General features: G+C 41.0%; 1 protein-coding gene across 2 annotated transcripts; it reads right to left on the bottom strand.

Annotated features, from left to right (window-relative positions):
• Window positions 1-4936: 4936 nt before the first annotated feature.
• On the bottom strand, window positions 4937-18628 carry lrrc8c (leucine rich repeat containing 8 VRAC subunit C). 2 transcript variants are annotated; one of them, XM_053848050.1, is made up of 3 exons: window positions 18479-18628; window positions 12356-12498; window positions 4937-9753 (listed from the first exon to the last, which is right to left on the bottom strand). In XM_053848050.1, the coding sequence occupies exons 2-3, from the start codon at window positions 12491-12493 to the stop codon at window positions 7516-7518; spliced, it is 2376 nt and encodes a 791-aa protein (XP_053704025.1). In that variant the 5' UTR covers window positions 12494-12498; window positions 18479-18628; the 3' UTR covers window positions 4937-7515. The 2 variants fall into 2 exon arrangements, with proteins under 2 accessions (XP_053704025.1, XP_053704017.1); XM_053848042.1 differs by lacking the exon at window positions 18479-18628 and adding an exon at window positions 13035-13157.
• Window positions 18629-20991: the final 2363 nt, after the last annotated feature.

The raw sequence follows: 20991 nt of genomic DNA, 5'->3' as shown, positions 1-20991 counted from the left end.
ACGTTGCCCCTGCAGACACCTGCTGCCCTGCTCAGGCGATAAGCAGAAAAACTAAATATGATTATTAGAAATGTCTAGTATGCTTTTTCATAAACCTACCGCGAAGTTGTTTACTCTGTCCTGGCTAATAAAGAGACTCCACGGCTACCCAGTTTTCCACCAACACATCTGGTCCTGTATTAAAGGGGACAATAACCTCATTCCCTCATCACCCTCGTTCGTGACACGAGATTATTTGGCACAATAATCATAATTAACATAAATTATGACGACAGACAGTTAATCCACAGGGATCTGCTAACTGCATACTAAATACGCCTGATAACGCGCATCATAATCCTATTCATATTTCCCACAGCAGTCAGTCGCGATGCTCCCAGCACCAGTTCTCACACTCACAGGCCGCAACTATTCATCAAAATATGACTGAAGCTACAATACAGTGCAGTGATGCTATCAAACTGGAAGGTTGTGTTTCCCAGGGTCAAGTCATATAGTTGTTGAAACATACACCGCTCTGTGGAGCTTATGTTGCATTGAGTGATATTGTATGTCTGGAGACACATTTATCAGTTATTGACGCTGCAACTTTGCCCAATCACTGCGACTTTCCCGCAAATTCGACCGATCATGTTAGTCCCCTTTCGCCCTCCCTTCCTGGCAGCATGTGCGTCGACATATTATATCGTGGAGTCAAAGTCATGTGCGACGTTTGCTCACACATATTACTCCCAATGTTCATGTTTCAAACACAAACAATTGTGGATCGATACTCAAATGTCCCAGTACTGATTATTTAAATGTATAGTGACTAGAACTTAAAAGTGTAACTCACTTGTCACCCAAACACTAAACGGAGTAGACGTAAACAAACACGACTGACCACTAGATCCATCTGTCTCTACATTACAGTATTTCTGACCCCCTGCAACCCATGAGCCAACAACTCAATTTTTGGTGGCAAAATCCTGGAGGGACAGCTCAATATTGACGACGATAATACATTTGATTCAGATTGCTTTTTCATCAAATCCCAAAAAGAGTGAACTCTAAATTTATTTTTGTATTATTACACCACCAGATTTTATTTTGTTTTATTTTTGTCCCTTTCTTCAAATAAATATGAATATCTAAGAAACTGGATTTCGTTGTTATGTTGTCGTAGTTCAATGCAAGTCCTTTAAAATAAAATAGACATGTTATATATATTGGTAATAATCAACATATAATGTATGTTATGTGTGTATTTGTTGGTTCATTAAATAACTACTTTGTGGAAAGAGATGGTGGGCACAATTATAGACATATTTTAAGACATCAGTTTTGCACTCACAGCATGCATTTTCTCCTGTCAATGAAAAACATCAAGCAAGTGTCCTCCCTACCTAGGTTATTTCTGGATACACCATGTGTCAACAGGGGTCACAACACGTGTGTCATCTTGGAAATGTTCACAGCATCCTGATGAGACAAGACATATTTGTATATCAGATGCCCAAAAAGAATTCCCTCGGTGCACGGAACGGCAGTGAGGTATGAGTCTGATAGGATTTCTAGGTTATTGACTTGAATGAGTTTTTAATTCACGATAAACCAACAGTGTGATCAGATACCATTTTTATAGGTGCAAAACAGGAGCATCCCTCCGCTAACAGCACAGCTAATGGGCGACCTGAAGGGCTTCACCATACGCACCATCAATACATCATTAGGGTAGCTACTAGCTATTCAGCCACCTACATCAATGATGTCCGTTCCCTGAAAGCCACTCCAAAGAACCTTCTTTCCCCACAGCGAGCCCTTTCTTCCTGAGCTCTGCCATGACAGCAGACCATGCTGATGGGGAACACAGGAGGATGTACAACCTCAGATACTCTTCAATTCACGTCTGATAATGTTCCAAACCAGAATGCTTTTCCTACAACTGACTGGTTAGTTGTTATTGTTGTGCGGCAACATTGCAGTGAGTTGAATTGAGTCATGTATAGGGGACAACTGCACCATTTAAATAATTCCACTCTAAATGAAATGGGACTGTTTTGGATGTGAAACTCCATCAGCAGCTGTTGTAGAATCCCATGATCAGCGTCTGGTTGCATTTAGTCATTTCCTTTTAACAAATATGACCAGTGCCATCTGTTGTGCAGATTAGAACTCTGTCCACTCACCTCATGAATTTCAGGCGGTTCAAATAAAGCACACTTTCCACCAGTCGACACGGCGGAAAGGATCACACGATGCATATTCAGGGTAACTGGGCCCTCTTGTCCAGGCAGGCAAACACTCGCTCTGTGGCTGTACATTAACACAAGGTGCTGTTTCCATGAGTTTCTCCTGCATTAATTCAAAAGTTCTCTCTGTCACAGTGTGTAGATGTTAATCTTTAGATTCTGGGATAACATCAACACCCGCTCTCGCACCGATTCCAAACACCTTGGTGCTTACTAACAGGCACAATTTCATGCAGAGTAAGTTGGAACGTTAACTATTAACTCCGGGGCTACAATTAAGAGCATTTCATCAGATAGTGCTGCCTTCACCAGATTAAGTGTTGCCGTAGCCCTATTGACTGAGCCGGCTGAAAATAGCTTTCATTTGAATCGCTAATGTGCCAAATTTGCAGAGCACACACACTCAAAACGCTGTAGGCAGGGAATGCTACCATTTTTCTCAATACAGAGACCTGATTCAGCCGGCATATGAATTACATGGAAACAAAACCAAGCAAGGGTGAGTTTAGTCTGTGGCTATACCTGAAAAATAATTGCATTGTATTTTGTTTTATTATAATCATAAATACTATTATTATTATTATTGCTATGATTATTATGAAACAACTGACAAAGGACTGTGATCCCAGTGTGAAGTAGCTGAAGCTTGAAAACTCAAGAAGTCATTTTAGGTGCTTCTAAATTTAACATCAATAAACACGACAGAAAAATGAAACTGTGAACGTCAACCACTCTGGCTTCAGGTATTTTTCTGGCAACTGCAAAACCTTAAAGGTTCTTCTTCAAAGTGCTTTGAACTTAATATGCTAGTACTAGGCTGCGTTGATATACAGTAGATTTTATGACAGCGCTCTGCACTGACCTTCTGTTTTGAAATAAGAGAAAGTGATGAAGAATGGTTAAGAAAGCTTAAAAAAGTAATTTAATTGAACCAATCAGCAGGATACATTATTCAAGTAATACAAACTAATACAAACTATGAAAAGAGGATAATTTTCAATATATGTTGAAAAAGTAATTGATGAACTATATCATAAGGAACAGTCCAAGTCGGGACAAAATCTGTTTCTCTTGGGTGAGGTCACATTTAGAGTGTCTCATACGGTGGTGCGTCTGGTCGACCACCATCGACTCATATTGTTCTGGGCCACTTTACAGTGATCTTCACCCTGAGCTTTGACCTCATTCTGAGATATTCGCCGACATGTTTTAGTACGATTAGGCCCCAAAAGTTTTCGACTCAACCTGGTTGATTATTGTCGAATTTCCTCTGGAGTGGATCGCTGAAGATGTCACACACCTGATGAGAGTCAAGCATCAGCACACCTGCAGCCAATCATCTTCATCAGCACCAGGAGAAAAGTCAGAGATCACAGGAGTCAGAACCTCATCGTCTCCTCAGCATGAAGCATGTACTTTTGTTCACTTCTGCTCTCTTCATTTCAATACTGGATCTTGTGTTTATTCCTGCGACTTCTTGAAACTTTCTTCCATATGATGCTAAGCAAAAGACTCCATTCTGCCCATGGCAAAAACAAAAAGCACTTAGGAAATGTCAGTCTCCTTCCCCTCACATATGTAGACTTCTTTTGTAAATTATAGACAGAGACGTGTGTCTTGAATACGGAGTAAAATTGTACAGATTTGGCCATTTGGTGGTGATGACAGGGCTGCCATTCTTGGGTGCCCACTATTTGGGTTCATGTCCTACAGGCATTTGACCTTTACATGACCCTGGATATGGTCCCATTTCCAGGAAGGCATTTCCATCTCCCCTTCCTCACCATCTCGTCTGCATGTTTGTGTCTCTAATGGGGTGTGTGTGTGTGTACAAAGTTGTTGGTAGGCGACGTCAGTCATTTCATCGACGTTGACTTGAAAGAAATGTTCCCAAAACCTAACTTGTCCCGCCAGTGAGTGTTGATGTGGTGTAGTTTGCCTCCATCTAGTGGTCAATACCGCACACACAATGTATGCGGTTCCAGAACTGAAAACCGCATGACTTTATCTTTCCACGGAATGATGAAGTCATGCGGTTTTCCTTTTTTAGAAATACTGTTAAATGTAGTTCTTCACAAAGAAACAAAAGCTATAGAAAGCGCAACTTGCAAACACTCTCTATTTCATAGTTAGTCATCTGACAAAGTCAAATCTTGGTAACAGTTCACCAGAACTCACATAGTCTTCTGGACAGAAGGCGGAACGTTTTCTTTGACTATTACCAGACCGTTTGCCGTGATTCGAACCTTTACGCTGTCCCGCCAGTAGATGGCGCGCAAGAGCAAGCAAAGACTGTTTCAAAGCCAAACACGCGTTTCTGAAGTGTGATGCTCGACCGTTTCATGTCATTTGAATATTGAAAATGAAGTAGCTTTTTTGGTTCATATGCAGATGTAGAATTAACCTAAGCTTGTTCTTTTCATGCGCTCTTTAAAGACATCCAAAGAGAAAGGCTGAACATGTGATGTGACATGCCATGAGCTACATGTCCTGCTCCAAGACTAATATTTACCAACTACATGGAACAGTGCAAAGAAGGCTCGTAGCTGGATGAATGCCATTGATGTCATTAAAAGAGCTGAAGCTGAAGGATTCAAATTTAACTATCGGTCCTGAATGAGAGAAGTCAAAACTTTCCCTGAGCACCAGGATAAAAAAAAACAACAGATGCCAAGATATATTTTAATATTTTTAATCGCTTTACAAAACCTTGAATTACAATATCAATCACATGCTTCTTTAAAATGATAAACTCATTTATAAAATCTGCAAGTGCAACAGAGGATCCAATAGAAAACCAATTTGTGTATATTGCCTGAGGTTTACAGATTCAGAGGTCCTTCCTTCTTACATACATTCAGGCTAAAACACTCGCTGGTTACGTTTCAATGCCCCTTTTCAGTTTAAACACGAGCGCCAGTGTCATACAAGTAACTAACTGAGCTAAAAGGAGAAGCCTGTAAAGCTCATGTTGGAAGTTGTGCGTGGACACCTGCGCCTCCTTTATTAAGTGTCCCAGTACTGAGCCTTATTCTAGCATGAATATGTATCTGCGTATTGTCAGGAACAGTTCAGCACATGAAGCCATGTACATTAACAGGATTTGTGGGTTCCACCCTGAATAGATGACCTTTATAGAGGAGCTGGAGGGTGTTTGTTTACATGATTTTGCAGACTTATTGACGCACTCCACACATCCAATGGCTATATTTCCTTGAAGCAATAACAAGTACAACAAAAGTGCAAAACAAAGTGCGAGGCAATACTATTTTTGGTTAAACCTCAGTGCAGAACAGCGATATCGTGTATTTTATTGCTTAAAAAAAAAAAAAAACTGAGGAAATTCTCTACGACAAAAGATATGAAGCCATAAAGCATTACAGCAAAACAGAATATTACAGAAAGACGAGGCAAGTATATGACACCACAGACTGCGACAGATCGCACAGATCAGTGTCGTAAGGCTGGAAATACACTCTTAATTTTTAAGGGTGTAGATCCCAGTAAACTGTTATTCCCAGAGGATTCTACAGGAGAATGAAGCAACATGCTTCAGGAATTCTACCAAGTATCTAGACTACTTCAAAATACCATTATTCAGTACTACATAATATACGCACTACATGGCCTGGTCTGTTTATAATTGACATATACCTAGTTTTTGACATGACATCTCTGAAGCAGAGAATACAGCAGAAATTTAAAAAAACCAAAACTTTATGACATCAAAACAGTTCAACAGCACATACATATGTTCACTGTCCTCTTTAACACAGATGAGCTACATTAAAAGCTCTGGTTAGCAGTTTGACATCCGTCAACCTCGCCTCATTGCTTAGACATGTGAAGATTACACCTCTTTGTCTGGACGAGTCTATCCTGTTAACCCAGATGTGAACAGAGGAGTGCTGTTTTTTTATGCAACTATTTTTAGATATTAAATACTTATCCTCAAATTGATTCTTCAGCAGCATGACTTCTACGAAGCAAAATTAAAACACAACTTGGTCACTAATTTTGGTGTTTTTTTGGATTGAATTCCCTGGTCATTGGCTTAACAAGACATACTTTACACTACAAATTCACATAAGAATATACAGTTTATTTATGATAATAAATGCTCCCTAAATAAGTACCCAACCCATTATGTCTCCCATATGTCTCTGCATCTCTCCTGTTCATAAAGGTTATTAAAGCTGACCATATTTAAATACGCACAATAGCAGCAGGACTGACTTCATGTTAGCAGCCAACAACTTTTTTGATAGACTATCTTCATGATTAGTTGACTAGACGGCATATGACATATGCACAAGTTGATGAACAAGCCAACATGTGGTTCGCAGATTGTAGTATTAAATAAAAACAGTTACTAGAATGGTTATTAAAATAGTTATTAAATGGCAAGAAAGTGCATGTTAATGTGTAATGTAGTGTTGAATGTTGTTTTGAAACTTCATATTTGAATTTTAAACCATACCATATAATAGCTCAAAATTTGAAACGAACTGTATGTCTTCTTTAACATGTGTCCTTTGCGAAATGGTCCCACACGTTTGACATTTTAGGTCACGATGGTCTTGTAGCCTCAGCTTACTACAGAGAGAGCCATGACGCTATGACGAGTTGACTCATGAATGTGATGAATTTAATAGTTGATTCCTATATTGACATGGCAAATCTACTTCAAGTGAAGAAATGTTGAGAAATCATGCAGTAGTTTCAGCATAATCATGTTAGTATCTGTTCAAAGACACCAGAAACCTGACTTAAGGCTGAAATAGTTTACAGTCTTCATATCCTGAAGTGCACTTGGCAAAGATACATTCTTAATTTTTGGCACTCAAAGCTACAGATCACAAACATTACCATTAAAAGAAATATTCTGACCATGTAAATGGCTTAAAATGAAATTCTCTGAGACTAAAGTTCTTAAAAAATGCACCATCAATGTTGACCTCATATCCCACAATACCATGATGGGTGAGATTTTTCTGTTTTGTTTTTTTTTTTAATCAAGACGTTTGTGCTTCAAGGTGAAAAAACTGTGAGTTACAAGGTGGAGTTGGTGGCAAATGAAGACACAATTTGTATCTGAGCTTTATACAAAGTTAGCCTCTAGGCATTCAGAGATTGACATCGCATTCTCTTTGAACTCTTATTCCCTGTGAAAGCTTCTTCAATAACATCTGTGTTGTTCAGCCCGTGACTTGGACTCATTTTAAAACGACCACCCATTATGTGAGTGACTTTGTCACCCCTGGCGTAGAGTGGAATATACCTGCTACTCTGCCTTCATCTGCTCCCTGACGTCTGAGGGCAGCGTCTCAAACAGCGCATCTTCAACCATCAGAGCGCTGCGCTTCAGAGCGCCGCAGAAACCCAACTCACGTGGCAGGACCTCAAAGTGGTTCCCTTTGAGCTCCAAGTGCGTCAGCTGACTGAGATAAGAAATCTTTGGTGAGAGTATGGACAGAGAGTTTTTGCCCAGTTTCAGTGTTTTTAGTTTTTTACAAAAGAAAAGCTCATCTGGCAGATTTTCAATTTTGTTACAGTTGACTGAAAAATACTGCAGACTCTGAAGGACTCCAATTTCAGGAGGAATGAATCGGATGTCGTTGTAAGACAGGTCCAGATATCGCAGCTTGTTACACAGGAACAAGTGTGAGGGGAGAATCTCAATCTTGTTGTGGCTAAAGTAAAGCCTCTCAAGGCTACTGAGCTTTTTGATATGCTCTGGTATGTACATCACACTGTTGTGCCATAGTTTCAGACACGTGAGCTTCCTTAGATGCTGAAAACTGATGATCTCCTCTATTGAGCGGATGTTGTTTTCCTTCAGGTCTAGCTCTTGCAGACTTGTCAGGCTGAATATTGCGTGTGGAATGCGTTCCAGGTCGCTGCGCACTATCTCCAGCTCCGTCAGGTTGGTCATCTTCTTCAGATTATTCAGCATCACAAGCTTGGTCCCATCATTGTTCAGGTAGAGCCTCTGCAGATGGCTGGAGACGTCCACGATAGACTGCGGGATTTTAGTCAAGTTACTTTTCAGCGAGAGGGTTTTCAAACACTTCATCTCTCGCAAGGACTCCAGAATTATATTCTTGGACGCATCAGGGCAGAGGGACCCTGTGAGATAAAGTTCTTCCAAGTTTCTCAAACAATACATCCAGGTGGGGAACTCACGGCTGTCATCAAACTTCACCCGAAGCACCTTGAGGTTTTCTTTGAGGAAGGACGTAGCTGTTGTGTGCAACTTTAAAGAGCATTGGCAAAGAGACAGCTCCTGCAGGTCTTCCAGCTGGGAGATGGCAGCGGGTATGGTCACGTTGTTGATGATCTCCAGTTTGAGCGACTGAAGCTCTGTCAGCTCGAAGACGGTATCCGGTAAACCAGGGAGCATGAAGAGCTGGAGCTCCAGCCTGTTGTGGCCGTTGACTTGCAGCCTCTGACGCAGCTTGTCAGCAGTCCACTCGTGGTTCAAGTTGAGCTGCTTCAATTTGTTCTCGCTGACCTCAGACAGAAAAACCGCAAATCTCTTGGAATAGAGAGGGTCGTACTGATCGATCATGTGCAGCATAAAGGCAAAGTCGTTCTTCACGTCAGGAATGTCATTGATGCCCGTCTCCTGCCGAACGTACTCGAAGGAGTACTCTTTCAGCGACCGATAGAAGAGCCAGTAGGAAGTATAGAGGCTTGTTACACCGTAGAGAGCAACAAGGCACAAGTAGCAGTAGGAGAGCTTGGAGAAAAGGTGAGCCATGGTGTGGTTGCACACAAATTCTCGATAGCCCGTCATGTCCTGAATCTCCACCTCACAGCACACTTTGTTCCGAACTTGATTGACTAGAGAGCTATTGTACGCTATGATTAGTAGGAATTTGAACACCTTGAAAACTGTTTGCCGCACATACATGATGTAGAGAATATCGCCCTCCTCCACATGCAAACGGAACTTTTTCACTTTCTCAAAAAGAGCTTTGGCTTGTTCCCCTTCCTTTTTATCCAGAACACTAGCAGTCGGTTTGTCGGCGACAATCCTTTCTGGAATAGACCGAAGTGACTGTGTCTTCTCCAAACCACCGTCTCCAGGTGACACTGGGATGTGGGACAAGAGACTCTTTTTGTGTTCGTTTTCTTCAGGGTTCTCCCCTGAGACCTCAGATAAAGCTCTTGTAGTCCAGGGAGAGTCAAAGCACTTGCCGAGCATTGAGATGAAATGCTCGATTTTGGAACTCGAACCCGGAAATTTGAACCAAAAGTTGCTGCACACCATGAAAACCATTGTGTGTATGAGAACCAAATAGGGGAAGTACTTAGCGTACCAATGGAGGGCTCTCTCGTAGCACATCTGATTTATGAAGCTGTACTGCTGAAGGTCCAAGTCGGTCTTCAGGCCGGTCATTTCTCTCGGTACGGCTGAAATATTTATTTGCATCTGTGACTGTGACTTGACTTCCAAATCACACGTATTTTCAGAGGATGTCTGGTGAGGGAGGCATATGATTTTGTCCTGCATCACCTGAAATGAAGCATGAAAACAAATATAAATACTACATATAAAATAGTTATGTGGTGTTCATTAATCCTAGAATAGCACATGACTCCACCTAGCGTACAAAAATAATGCCAAAATTACTGTACTGGCTTCTTTTTAATCCAAAAAAAGTCAAACAATGGAACCACGTGCTCCGGTTCTCCCATGTTCTCAGCTAAAGTTGCTCTCTCTGCCATGCACTTGTTCACATCCCAGCAGCCTTTTGATGCAGTGAACGAGTCTTTTCAGGTGAAGTAAAGTACTGTCGCAAAGTCATTGTTCAGTGCTGCATTCATTCTTCTAAGAACGTTTAAATTACAGCGAGAGAAAGAGTGTCAAGAGAGTTCAAGGCCAGGTTGGGAAGTCAGTGACAGCTAACACTACGATGGTGTGCCACACTGGAGACAAACACACATGGAACACAACATAAGAATGACAGGGCAAATATAGTATTGCAGCTGACGGCTAACCCAGAATCAGTTTATCTTGGCCTGTATTTAAATCAGCGATCAAAGCTGTACAAACCAATGTGGATGCGACAACGTTGGAATGAACATTAGTAATTTTTTTGGATTGTTTCTTTCTTAAATAATAATCAATAAAAGATCTTGCTAACAAATATTACAATAAATAAGCATACGCACAGTATCCCAACATATATTATTGTCATTCATACTCCAGCCAATTCACAGCCCTAATAATGAAGATGGTAGTCAGGGAAATACGGACTAAAATTGAACATTAAACATCACAATTGAAATTACTTTACATCATTAAAGGATATAAAGTATTTCCCGGACCAAAACCCTTCTTTTACTGCTAATAGAGGACGTTTCTCCCTTCACTGCTGCAAGTGTCGTTGTTATTTTGCAAAGGTTGAGAAAATGCAGCAGTGCAGTCAATGCTGAGAGTTCAGCCAAAAGCACTAAGTCACTCTCCCTTTGTTTTCTATATAGAGTAAATATCTCAAATCTGCATTGACATGTCGCCAGGTTTCAGCTTATTTTATTCATTTATTTTTGGTAAAGCTCTTACAAATGTATATTATTTTGTATAAATATGGCTTAAAGTATTCTTGGATTTTCAGCTTTAGAGTGAGTCAGTCCTCTGAACGTGGAACTGCCCGGACCACGACAGGCTCAGATGCCTACCTGAAGTGAAGCTGAACAGGATTGCCACATTGCCGATATGTGTTATGTTTAGGGCTGCACCGATCGATCGGCAGACAAATATGTCATTTATGACGTCATCATGATGAATTGTAAATCGTGATGAAACAACGTCAAATCAAAACTGTCACGGGCATTTCTCCAGAGAATCACGCTACTTGTTGTGATGCTGCAGACTCAGCCACCCGCTGCTGTTAGTGAACCAGCCGGCCTCAATGGTGGACATTTGGTAACACATCTCCGACAAGGAAAATGACAACTGGACTGCATTCTGCAACATGTGCACCCGCTTGGTCAGTAGCGAAACCACCAAAAAACTTCACAACTACGTATTTGATGAGACACTGGGCCTCAAATCACTGCACCGAGGCTAACGGACGAAAGCTAACCGGAGCAAACCTCAGGTGAAACCAATAGAGTTTACCGTTTTGGACAAACAGCCGTGTTCTGCTGTTGAAGACCGAAGCTTTCAGCAGCTAATAGCGCACCTGGACATCTAGTTGTTGAAAAGAGAAGTGGTCTGTCAGTTTGCCTTTTGCATTATTTTGCTTTAAAAGTTTTCAATTGTTTTCATCCATTGCTATTTTGTATTGCTACTTTACAGGTTTGTGTAATTAATTTAAAAAAAAAAATAATTTAGTTGTGAAGAAAAGAAAGAATATGCAATGGACAAAAAATGGACATCAGTGCACCCCCAATTTTGACACTGACTATTAATAATACACAATGTATTGGGGTTGTAGAGCTGCTTGAACTAATAAAACCAACAACTCTGTCTTAGTAAGTACTAATGTCATTATTCAGAGTTTTTTAAATTAAAAATATGTTTCAAACACATGAACAAGAGTTCTTCAGACTTTGGTGTCACGCTGACACGCAATGCAGGAAAGGGGTCTTTTACGTAATGTTATGTTTATGCTCAGCTCATGGAAAAGTTTTTTTTTTTTTGAGGGGGGGGCAGGAGGTTGCCATAAGTACCGGTATTGTAAAAGTATAGCTGCATCTTTGGTGGCAAAATGGTGTCTTTGAGAGCTGAGGTCAAAACAATGGTTTGGTGTGTAATATTAATATGTTGCATGCTATTTCAAACTTTGATCTTCTCCAGGTATCTGAATCCATCCCATTGAACACTTCAAGTAAAGCCTATTAGTCAAGTTCAATATCGCATTTGTCTCAGAGCGCCGGAGGGGGGGAACGTTTCCACTAGAAAACTCTTTCTAGCCTGACTGAACCCTTTGCTGAACACACAGTCAGGGTTGTAGAGGTTGTGAAATAGTCGTTCTGGACTTTCGCCAATTCACAAGGAAGCAATGTCACAGCAACAAATGCCTGCTGCTGACTGTCGCTACTAAAAGACCGTAGTGTTGTAGGGAAAGCATACATGTTTTTTATATGAGCACACAATGAATGGTACTGACCTGAAGGGTACACCCGAAAACACCAATCATGAGCATGATTACAGAGAGATAGTCAGTGAAGACGTCCCACCACGGCTTAAGGACTCTGAATGCGGGCTGCTGCTCCGAGAACTGCCGGAATTCCATTACAGGGATCATGATGGCTGAAAACAAAGACGATAGAATGAGCCTCCAATCTGCATAGAAGCAGTGGACAATTTCATACAATGTAACGCCACACAGCCAGAAGGAAATACGAGTCAAGTAATAACAGTAGTGCAGCAAATAATTACCATTCATATTACACTCCAGTATGACAGAGCCATTTTTGTTTTAACTAACACATTGTCTTGTACAAGCACACACACAGCAAGCTTGATCGCTGGTCAGGTGGACTAAATGTGTTTTCTCATTAAAGAAAACTTGCTCCAATGAAAACCAGCCAGAGGCCAAGACTGCGTTGGCCAAACTGGTCTCGTACAAAAGTGTCAAAATGAGATACTAAACCGCGGGTTGGCTATTAGGGTTCAGGGTTCCAGTTCTATTTTATTTTCGGTACTTTCCGCTGCTCTTCCACATCGAGAGGAACCAGTTGAGGTGGCTCGGGCATCTGATCCGGATGCACCCTGGACGCCTCCTTGAGGAAGTTTTCCGGGCATGTCCTACCGGGAGGAGACCCCGGGGAAGACTCAGGACTCACTGGAGAGGTTATGTCTCCGGTCTGGCCTGGGAACGCCTCGGGATCCCCCGGGAAGAGCTGGAGGAGGTTTGTGCGGATCGGGAAGTTTGGGCTCCCTTGGTCCGAATGCTGCCTCCGCGACCCGACCCCGGATAAGCGGCAGAAGAAGGTGAAGGTGACGGTACTTTAGGGTCTAAGGACACAAAGGCCAGATATGGAACACCCTGGTACAGTATGTTTTCATATTCTGAAAGGCAATGAGGCATAGAAGAGCACAGAGTAGTAACCTAAAAAATGCTAACATACCAGTCATCCGACTCATTTCCTGTGTTTTTGCAAGTACTGTAGGGCGTTAAGTGCCTTAAAAACTGCTCCAGGTTGAGTTGAGTCTGTCTGGGTGTCTCGAGCGGTGAAGCTGAAATGCCAAAATGATATGCCAGATGGGATGGCGCGGTACAAACCGATAGAACTGGCTTAAAAACATTGATTAATCAATCTGAATCATTTGGCCTGATTCCATTGTTTAATGTGTTTTTTTTTCTACTGCGTGTGGAACGCCCTGGAGTTTGAACCAGAATGCAAGGAGTCGTATTTTTAATAATGCGACACTGTTAAAAATTGGCTGAAAAATCCCAAACCAAATCGAAATCGATTTGAATCGCGAATCACCCTAATGCTACAAAAACTCTGGGGAGAATCTTGCAGAGCCCAAAACTCCTGGACCTCCTCAAGACATTCAACCCCTGATCACATGTTCAGATCAGAGGTCGCATGTGTTGGCTTTTTCTGTGCCATGATGCTCAGACCTGAGATGAAACACAGACTGCACAGGGTCTAAGGAGTAACATGAACTGGCCAGCCAATGTTGCCGGAGTAAGAGGGTTTGTTTGGCTACATTCAGTATAATAATATTCTGACTATCTAATAAATATTGCAACACTCCATACAATCTACGGAAAATCAAATAATGTTGTATCCAAATAAGATACAACGACAGGTTAGTAAAGCTCATTCCTTGCTGTATTAAACCATTAAATGACGTTAGTCTGTCCGGTGGGGTGCCATAATATTTCTTTAATTATTATTTTTTTCTTTCTCATTAGCATTGACAAATGCTATGGTTGTTGTGTTGTTGCTAGCTTTGATTTCCTTGCTGTTTTGTTAATAGTCATTATCCATGGCGAGCTGCCTTCAGCTTGTAACTCAACTGTGTTTTCTTTGAATTAAGATACTGACTGAAGCAGGACACTCGACCAGGAGTCACTACAGTAAGAAGATACAGCCAACTCTTATTTGAAAACCAATGAAAATATGATCCAGAGTCCCTTGAAACTTTGAAAATAATCCTCATCTGTGAGGATCGACTACCTACATCTTGTATATGGGTTTATTATTTTGCAATTACAAAAACTTCATTGTCTTCTGTATTATTATTATTGTTGTTTATGACTGTTTTATTTTATTAGTTATCTTTATAGATTCATTTTGTTTATGTAAAGCAATAGATCAAGAATGCCTGTGATTAAAAACTGACTACAGTATATTGATCAAATCAATCGCAGTGATCATTTTGTCAGAAATCGTGCAGCCACTCCCATGAGCATTTTCAAAATCTTTCACAATTCCAGCATCGGTCTGAGACCCCACACATGATAATGATCTGGCATTGACTGTTGTGTCTGTGGAGTAGCTCCATGATCTTGATGCAGCACATCACACACATAATACAGTGTCCCAGCAACTGTCGGGCGGCTCATCCTCAAATTCGTCTATCTAAACTGAAGCCTTCACCTTCACCTTAACAGAATTTGAAAGACAAAAATTCAAAATGAAATAAAAATGAAAACTAATGAAAAATCCCAAACTATCATAACCTTGGCAGAAACATCACAACAAAATGTGGGAAAAAAAAAAAAAGTACATGTAAGAAGGTCACACCATAATGACAACTAAATGACGGGAACTGCCACTCGCTGAAGTTCTATAGTTCCCTACTACATGTCACAAAAGCAGTGCTCTCACGGCATTTCATTCAAATTCACAGGCATCATATGTGAGGCATATTTCAAGCTAGATGAGAAAATAACTCTTATCTCTCCATTGAGTCCCTTTTCCCTATTTTTTGTGAATTTAGGTCCCATGAGGAGGAAGGAGATGGGCGTGACTAAGGCTCCCCAGGGGAGATAAGATCATTGGGCATTTACCATCCTTGATCAGGCACTTGGGAAATCTGGAAAAAGCAGGTCAACTGTTCTCTTTGCGAGTGAGCATGTGTAAGCTGACATCACAATATCAATGAAACGCACAAACATTTAGCGTGGTGGTTCAGGCCTTCACAGAATTATTGCAAGTCAATCCATGTAAAACAGGGATTCTAAACATTAGCCAATAGCCACAGTGGCATAGGAGTGTGCAGAAGGCATCAGAGCTATTAGTCTTATGCTCTTTTGTCTCTTCCAAACTGATGGTGTCTGCCGCAGGGGTGCTGGGATCCACATCTCAGCGCATTAGAACCAAAAGTCTGACCCTGTTACGTCCTCTGAGGTATTTGCTGAGTATAAACAGAGAGCAAACAGATTTTCTTCATCACTAACAACCTTCTCCCGCAACATAAATGCTTGTTCTCACGTAACTATTTAGATGTTGCTGTTTACTGAAGAAGGAATGCAGGGCAAAGTTGGAAGACTGTCATCACTTTTTCTAAATGAACTGAAGACTCAGTAATTCACAGTTTCTAATAACAAATCACACTCAAAGCCAACAGTAGAATGCTTTTCATCTGCTGGTGTTATTTTCCTGCTGGCTCTCGCGGTGGCCTTTCTATGCTGCGTCAAAGGTCATCCTGTGGCTTTCAAAAGGTGACGTCGGGAAATTTGGGAGAGGTTTGAAAGCCCAATTCTGTTTTGACACACTGGCCACACGCAAGAAAGAGGATCAATGTTGAGCAAACAAAGCAGCGTGAAATCCTGCAGGCTGCGGAAATTGATCGTGCAGATTAGAGTGCAGATAAAAAGTGAGTTTCAAGTCAAAAGTTGAGTTCATAATTCGGAGTAATTCGCCACAGGAAAGCACTTTGCCGGGAGGCTAGCGGACAAATGAATACGACTGTTTAAAAGTGACTCAAAAAAAGTGGAGCTCTGTTGCAGTGGTGAGGGGAAAACACCTGCTGAGACATGAAGGGTGACTGTATCAAAGTCAATCTCTTTCACGGGACGCTACGTGAGTCGAAACTTCAAAAACATCTCGCACAGAAACACAAACCAAAAATAGGCCAAACAAAGGAACGGTTGTAAGTGCAGTACAAAACCCAAATTCATTCATGTTGTTAAACGATTGTTATAAATCTATAAATACATGCCATTTCTGAATGGTTTATCACTGATCGGCAGGACTGCCTGAAGGCGTTTGGGATCACGTTTTGATTCACTCCAGTGTATCACACAAACTGTCTATTGATTCTTCTGTCTCGCTCATCCATCAGACAGGATGGAGAGGATGTTTGTCCCACGGCTTAAAAGCGAAGGGCCAGTTCAACTCATGTTGAACACTTCTTTTTATTTTCTTATTCACTCATATATCCTAGTGTGCATATATTTATGTCGTAGTAGGAAGAAATCTGAACGTGAAATGGTGTTTGATGACGGATCACAGGAGCCCAAACATCATAGCCCGCACAGCAGGCGTTAGAGAGGATTTTTGGACATAGGGCTCCCTTCTTGCCTTCTGCCTAAAAGTTGAGAGTCCAATTCACAGTGTAGCTAAATATTTAGACAGTAATCATTCCAATCATCTGTAACTGTTGTTTAAACAAAGATCAAGTTACTACTATAGGAAGGGTGGAAAACTCCATCAACACAATCCAAGTTGTAATGTATTTTTATTGATCTGTTTACAACTGATGCTCTTCAAGAGGAAGGCAGAACAGAAACAGAGAGGGCTCTGCTGGATCAGTATCAGCCAGAATGACCATCAAACAAGGTGTATTTTAGTTTTGATTGTTCAATTATGAAAATATTTGCCCGGAGTTGCTATTTAAAATTAGGGTTCTAACTAGCAACAATTTCTATTTTCAACCAGTCGCCAGCTACTACGTTAATAATGAATCCACTTTTCAGAATATGGGGTTCAGGCGACGAAGACGCCGGCATGTCTGAGTGTTGAACATTTATTTGCTCAAAATTATTCTTTAAAGTATGTTTGTAAGAAGATTTAGAAAGCGACGATGTGACAACTAGATGACACATCTAGTCATCTGCGTTGATTATAATCGACTGTGTCGCGACACCCTTATTTAAAATGTTTTGAATGATGCAGGGTCTATTGTCTTTACCAACATTATTAAAAGTATAACGTTTCAACCCAAGCAGCTGTTTATAACTTGAGTGGTGTGGTGTTTTACTGTCAGTATTAAGCAGTTCACATCAATAAACATTATTAACAGCTTTTTGACTGAATAATATGAAGACATCTGATCTGATCGGTGTGGACTGACCGTCAGGGCAGGAAAAAGTGGCGAGGACGCCTAACCTAAACAGAATAGAATGACTTGGTGGGCCATATTCAGCACCCGGGCCTTGACTTTGACACGTGGTCTGCCAGTACAGGGTGATTTTTTTTCCAACAGAGCAGCCTCCCCCCACTACGAATACCGTCACGTTCAAGTCCACCACCATGATGAGCTATGTGTTATCAGTTTGTTTAGATGTTTCTATTTCGATTCAAAAGTTTGATCACGTGAGAGATCATCTTTAAAAAGAGACCATTTTTCTGATGGTGTGGCGGCTCTCATCTAAGCCGTGTTGTCTAACATGTAGCGGAAACCAGCAGGAGATCAGGAATTATCCTGACACCATCAAAGTGATCATCAACGTTACAGTAGTTTGAAAGCCTTCATGCAAGCTTATAGAGTGTTGCTAACTTTCAAACACACAATAAGCAACATGTAAAGAAGACTTAAAGTTGTTTTTTCCTGAAGTGGTGTGAGTGTGTCTTTCAAACTTAGTGGCTCTGAAGCTCCTCTACAATGGGTCAAGGCTTCTGTTTGGAACATTCCTACCTCCAGTGGATGAGTCAGGCGCTGAGTTAAACCCATATCCTTGTCCCTTCCTGACAGGAAATTTGTCTGAATCCCAGATATCCAAAAACAGACATGTTTGGAACACACCCAGCCGCGGTGTACAAAGAGCCCTGTCTTGTGCAGGATGTATGGAAAAAAACGTGAAGCTTAAGAGTCGCACTTCTAGTCAGACAGAAAAAAAGGAAAAAGTCGGTGGATCAGAGTAAATGTCAAAATGACATCCATGATCTAGAAAAAGAAGTATGAGCAAGTAGCGATGGTTTAAGGAGGAACGAGTAGGCATTTTGGGATGGATGGCGGGAGAAGTAACGGTGAACGTCGTCAGCACACGCAGCGTTGTTTTTTTTTACCGAGCACGTAGCGACAGAAGTGCAGTGCAGTGATTTACCTGGTTGGTTGGTTATAGATGACGGCTCGATGCGACGTTCTGCGAGGATTCACGCGACCGTCGTCCACAACATGATGAGTCGAGCGGACCAGCGCAGCAGCAGCAGGGGCGTGGACTGGCGAGGAAACCCGAGCGCACACACACGTCCAATGTGCTGGTGTGAGAGTGAGTCAGCTGAAGAGGCAGGGAGAGAGACTGTCCTAAAATCCAGGACGTCTCAGGTGTAGGGGGGAACTCTACTGATCCACTGTTACTCTCAAATGTAATGCATGATTATTACACTATTAGGTTTGACTCTCTTCCTCGGTGTGCATCACAGAAGTGTTTTCAAACGGTGGCTCAGGGGCCCACAGTGGACTGTGGTGGATGGTCGGTGGTTTTGCATGAAATGACTCTCTCCATGTTAGGTGTCTGTGGCGGCATATTCATCCTCTCACTAGGTCAGTCGGGTGTCAAGCTGGATAACAGCTCCTGAGAAAGAATACGTGGACATACACACACAAAGGTTGATGCAGTGAAAATGACCCAGTAGAGACACCAGTGTCAGAGTGACTCCATACATTTGGAAAAGTATTGCAATATAACTAAATGAACAAGTTTTATTTCTGTGTACACCGACAGACTCCACAGCTGTTCGACACCTAAGTTTCTTTTTGTTCAAGGAAGGGAAGTGAAGACTGAGTTTTCATTACTGTTCAACCAATCGCTTCATTGTTTGTAAAGCAGTTGAGCTGGAATCCAAATTTACTTCCTTTTCAAAGAGCTCTTTCCTCCAAAAAATTCTTAGCAATGGCTCTCAATTCCGCCTCTGAAACATCTCGGCGTCCTCTGCTACTTTGGTGAATTTCTTCTACTGTTTTTATTTATATTTATTTTGCCTATTCTAAATTTAAAATGCAAATTTTAAATGAATGCTGCTTACAAGAAAACAAAAAACTTCATTCACTGCATATTCCTTCAACTGAATTGTGCAGAGAAAAGTCCAATGGGCCAGAAAACAATGGAACGTGCCATGAATAGATTTAAGTTACTCCTGGGCAGTGGGACACCTTAATGCTGGGGCTTTTTAGGCCAACCATGAGGGTAGGGTGAGGAGAGAAAGGAGTGTGTGCCACTGTTGAAAACAAAGGAAAATGGTGGAGGAACAATAGTGGGACCTTGCTTCGGTTCACGAGCAAGGGGACTAGAAATGCCAGGGGGCACTTAGGTATGTATGACAAAGGCCAACATCAAGGCCACCAAATGGCACACATGCTTTTTCATGTTGGCTCTTAAAGCAATCAACATGTATTCAACAACAAAACCATTTCACCAAGATGGAAGATGGTAGAACCTCACTGAGGAGGCGTTTGCTGTGACTCAAGTGAAGATGAAGGGTTTTGATGCAAGGTGAAATTCTTTCGGCACACTTCTTTAAGAGTTTGGGATTTGGTTTGATGAAATATGATGGTATTAATGATTTTAAGAACTTGTGAAGTCACTCTTTTCACACTCTACAAATGAGCCTGTCTCATCCAAATTCATGTCATCTGACTGTTGCAAGAGGAATGTGCCTAACTGTTCACACTTCATGATTTGCGCCGTCCTTCTCCCATCTGTCTCACTCTGCTTTTATAAGACTGCAACAATTATAGTCAATCACCATTAATCACTTGTCAATTTGAAATGCCATGTTAAAACAGTGCATGTGTTCTTTCCATGTGGCTGTTACAAAAGCTATTGATTGGATTTCAACCATTCATTCTTTTTTTGAGTTCTACAGCAGCATCTTTTGTGTTTTTGTTGCAAATAAACAAACAAATAAATTATTCAACTTTTGTGCCTGAGCTTAAATAATTTAATTAAACATCATTTCATTCTAATCACTAGAATTTTTATTTTATTTTATTTTAGAATTAATGTTTTATTTTTTCTTCCTATAAATTTTCACTATACAGCACAACAATGAGACAGTAAAGAAATAACATAAACTTTGTTATACGTTTAAATAAACGTCAAATAAATAAATAAGAAAGGCTGTCAGTGTTGGGGAGGGCCAAACTCAGTACTGCTGGTATCAGAATGCATTCTGATATAATGTGGGCTTTTACATTACCTCTATTACTACAGCACTACTATGAAACGGGAGATTGTGAAAATTATTTGAAAAAAAAAAAAAAAAGATTATGAGTATTCATGTGACAGAGGTGCAGCTATCCAGGTCGGCAACATAGTGGATGAGAGGTAAATGTGATTTTAATGTCCTTTCCTTAAGCCAGTAAATCATGTTAAACAACATTGCTAGCGAGAAGAAGCAACTTAAATATTGCGCCTATGTGAAGCTGTTTGGAGCCCAAATTTACATCCATTAGTCAAACATAGATAGCGTTGTTTTTCACAACTGTCATGTAATCATAATGTATTTTTGGGACTTTTCCATAGTGGAAATGGTGTTGACTAGAGATGGACGTAAGGTTTGTCACACCTTTCAAATACCTCAGGGAACACATGTGACATATAAGGACTAATATTTG

This window comes from Synchiropus splendidus, chromosome 1 (genome assembly GCF_027744825.2).
Source record: "Synchiropus splendidus isolate RoL2022-P1 chromosome 1, RoL_Sspl_1.0, whole genome shotgun sequence".
In the NCBI taxonomy this organism is placed as follows: domain Eukaryota; kingdom Metazoa; phylum Chordata; class Actinopteri; order Syngnathiformes; family Callionymidae; genus Synchiropus; species Synchiropus splendidus.
The sequence above is the reverse complement of the archived record's forward strand: the minus strand, read 5'-3'. Positions and strand labels throughout refer to the sequence as shown.

What these genes read in the sequence shown, in the direction of transcription:
- lrrc8c (XM_053848050.1), bottom strand. Translation starts at nt 12,493, where the DNA reads ATGATCCCTGTAATGGAATTCCGGCAGTTCTCGGAGCAGCAGCCCGCA. An exon ending in TTTTCGGGTGTACCCTTCAG is followed by an intron (nt 9,754 to 12,355) that starts GTCAGTACCATT and finishes GCTTCATTTCAG; the next exon opens with GTGATGCAGGACAAAATCAT.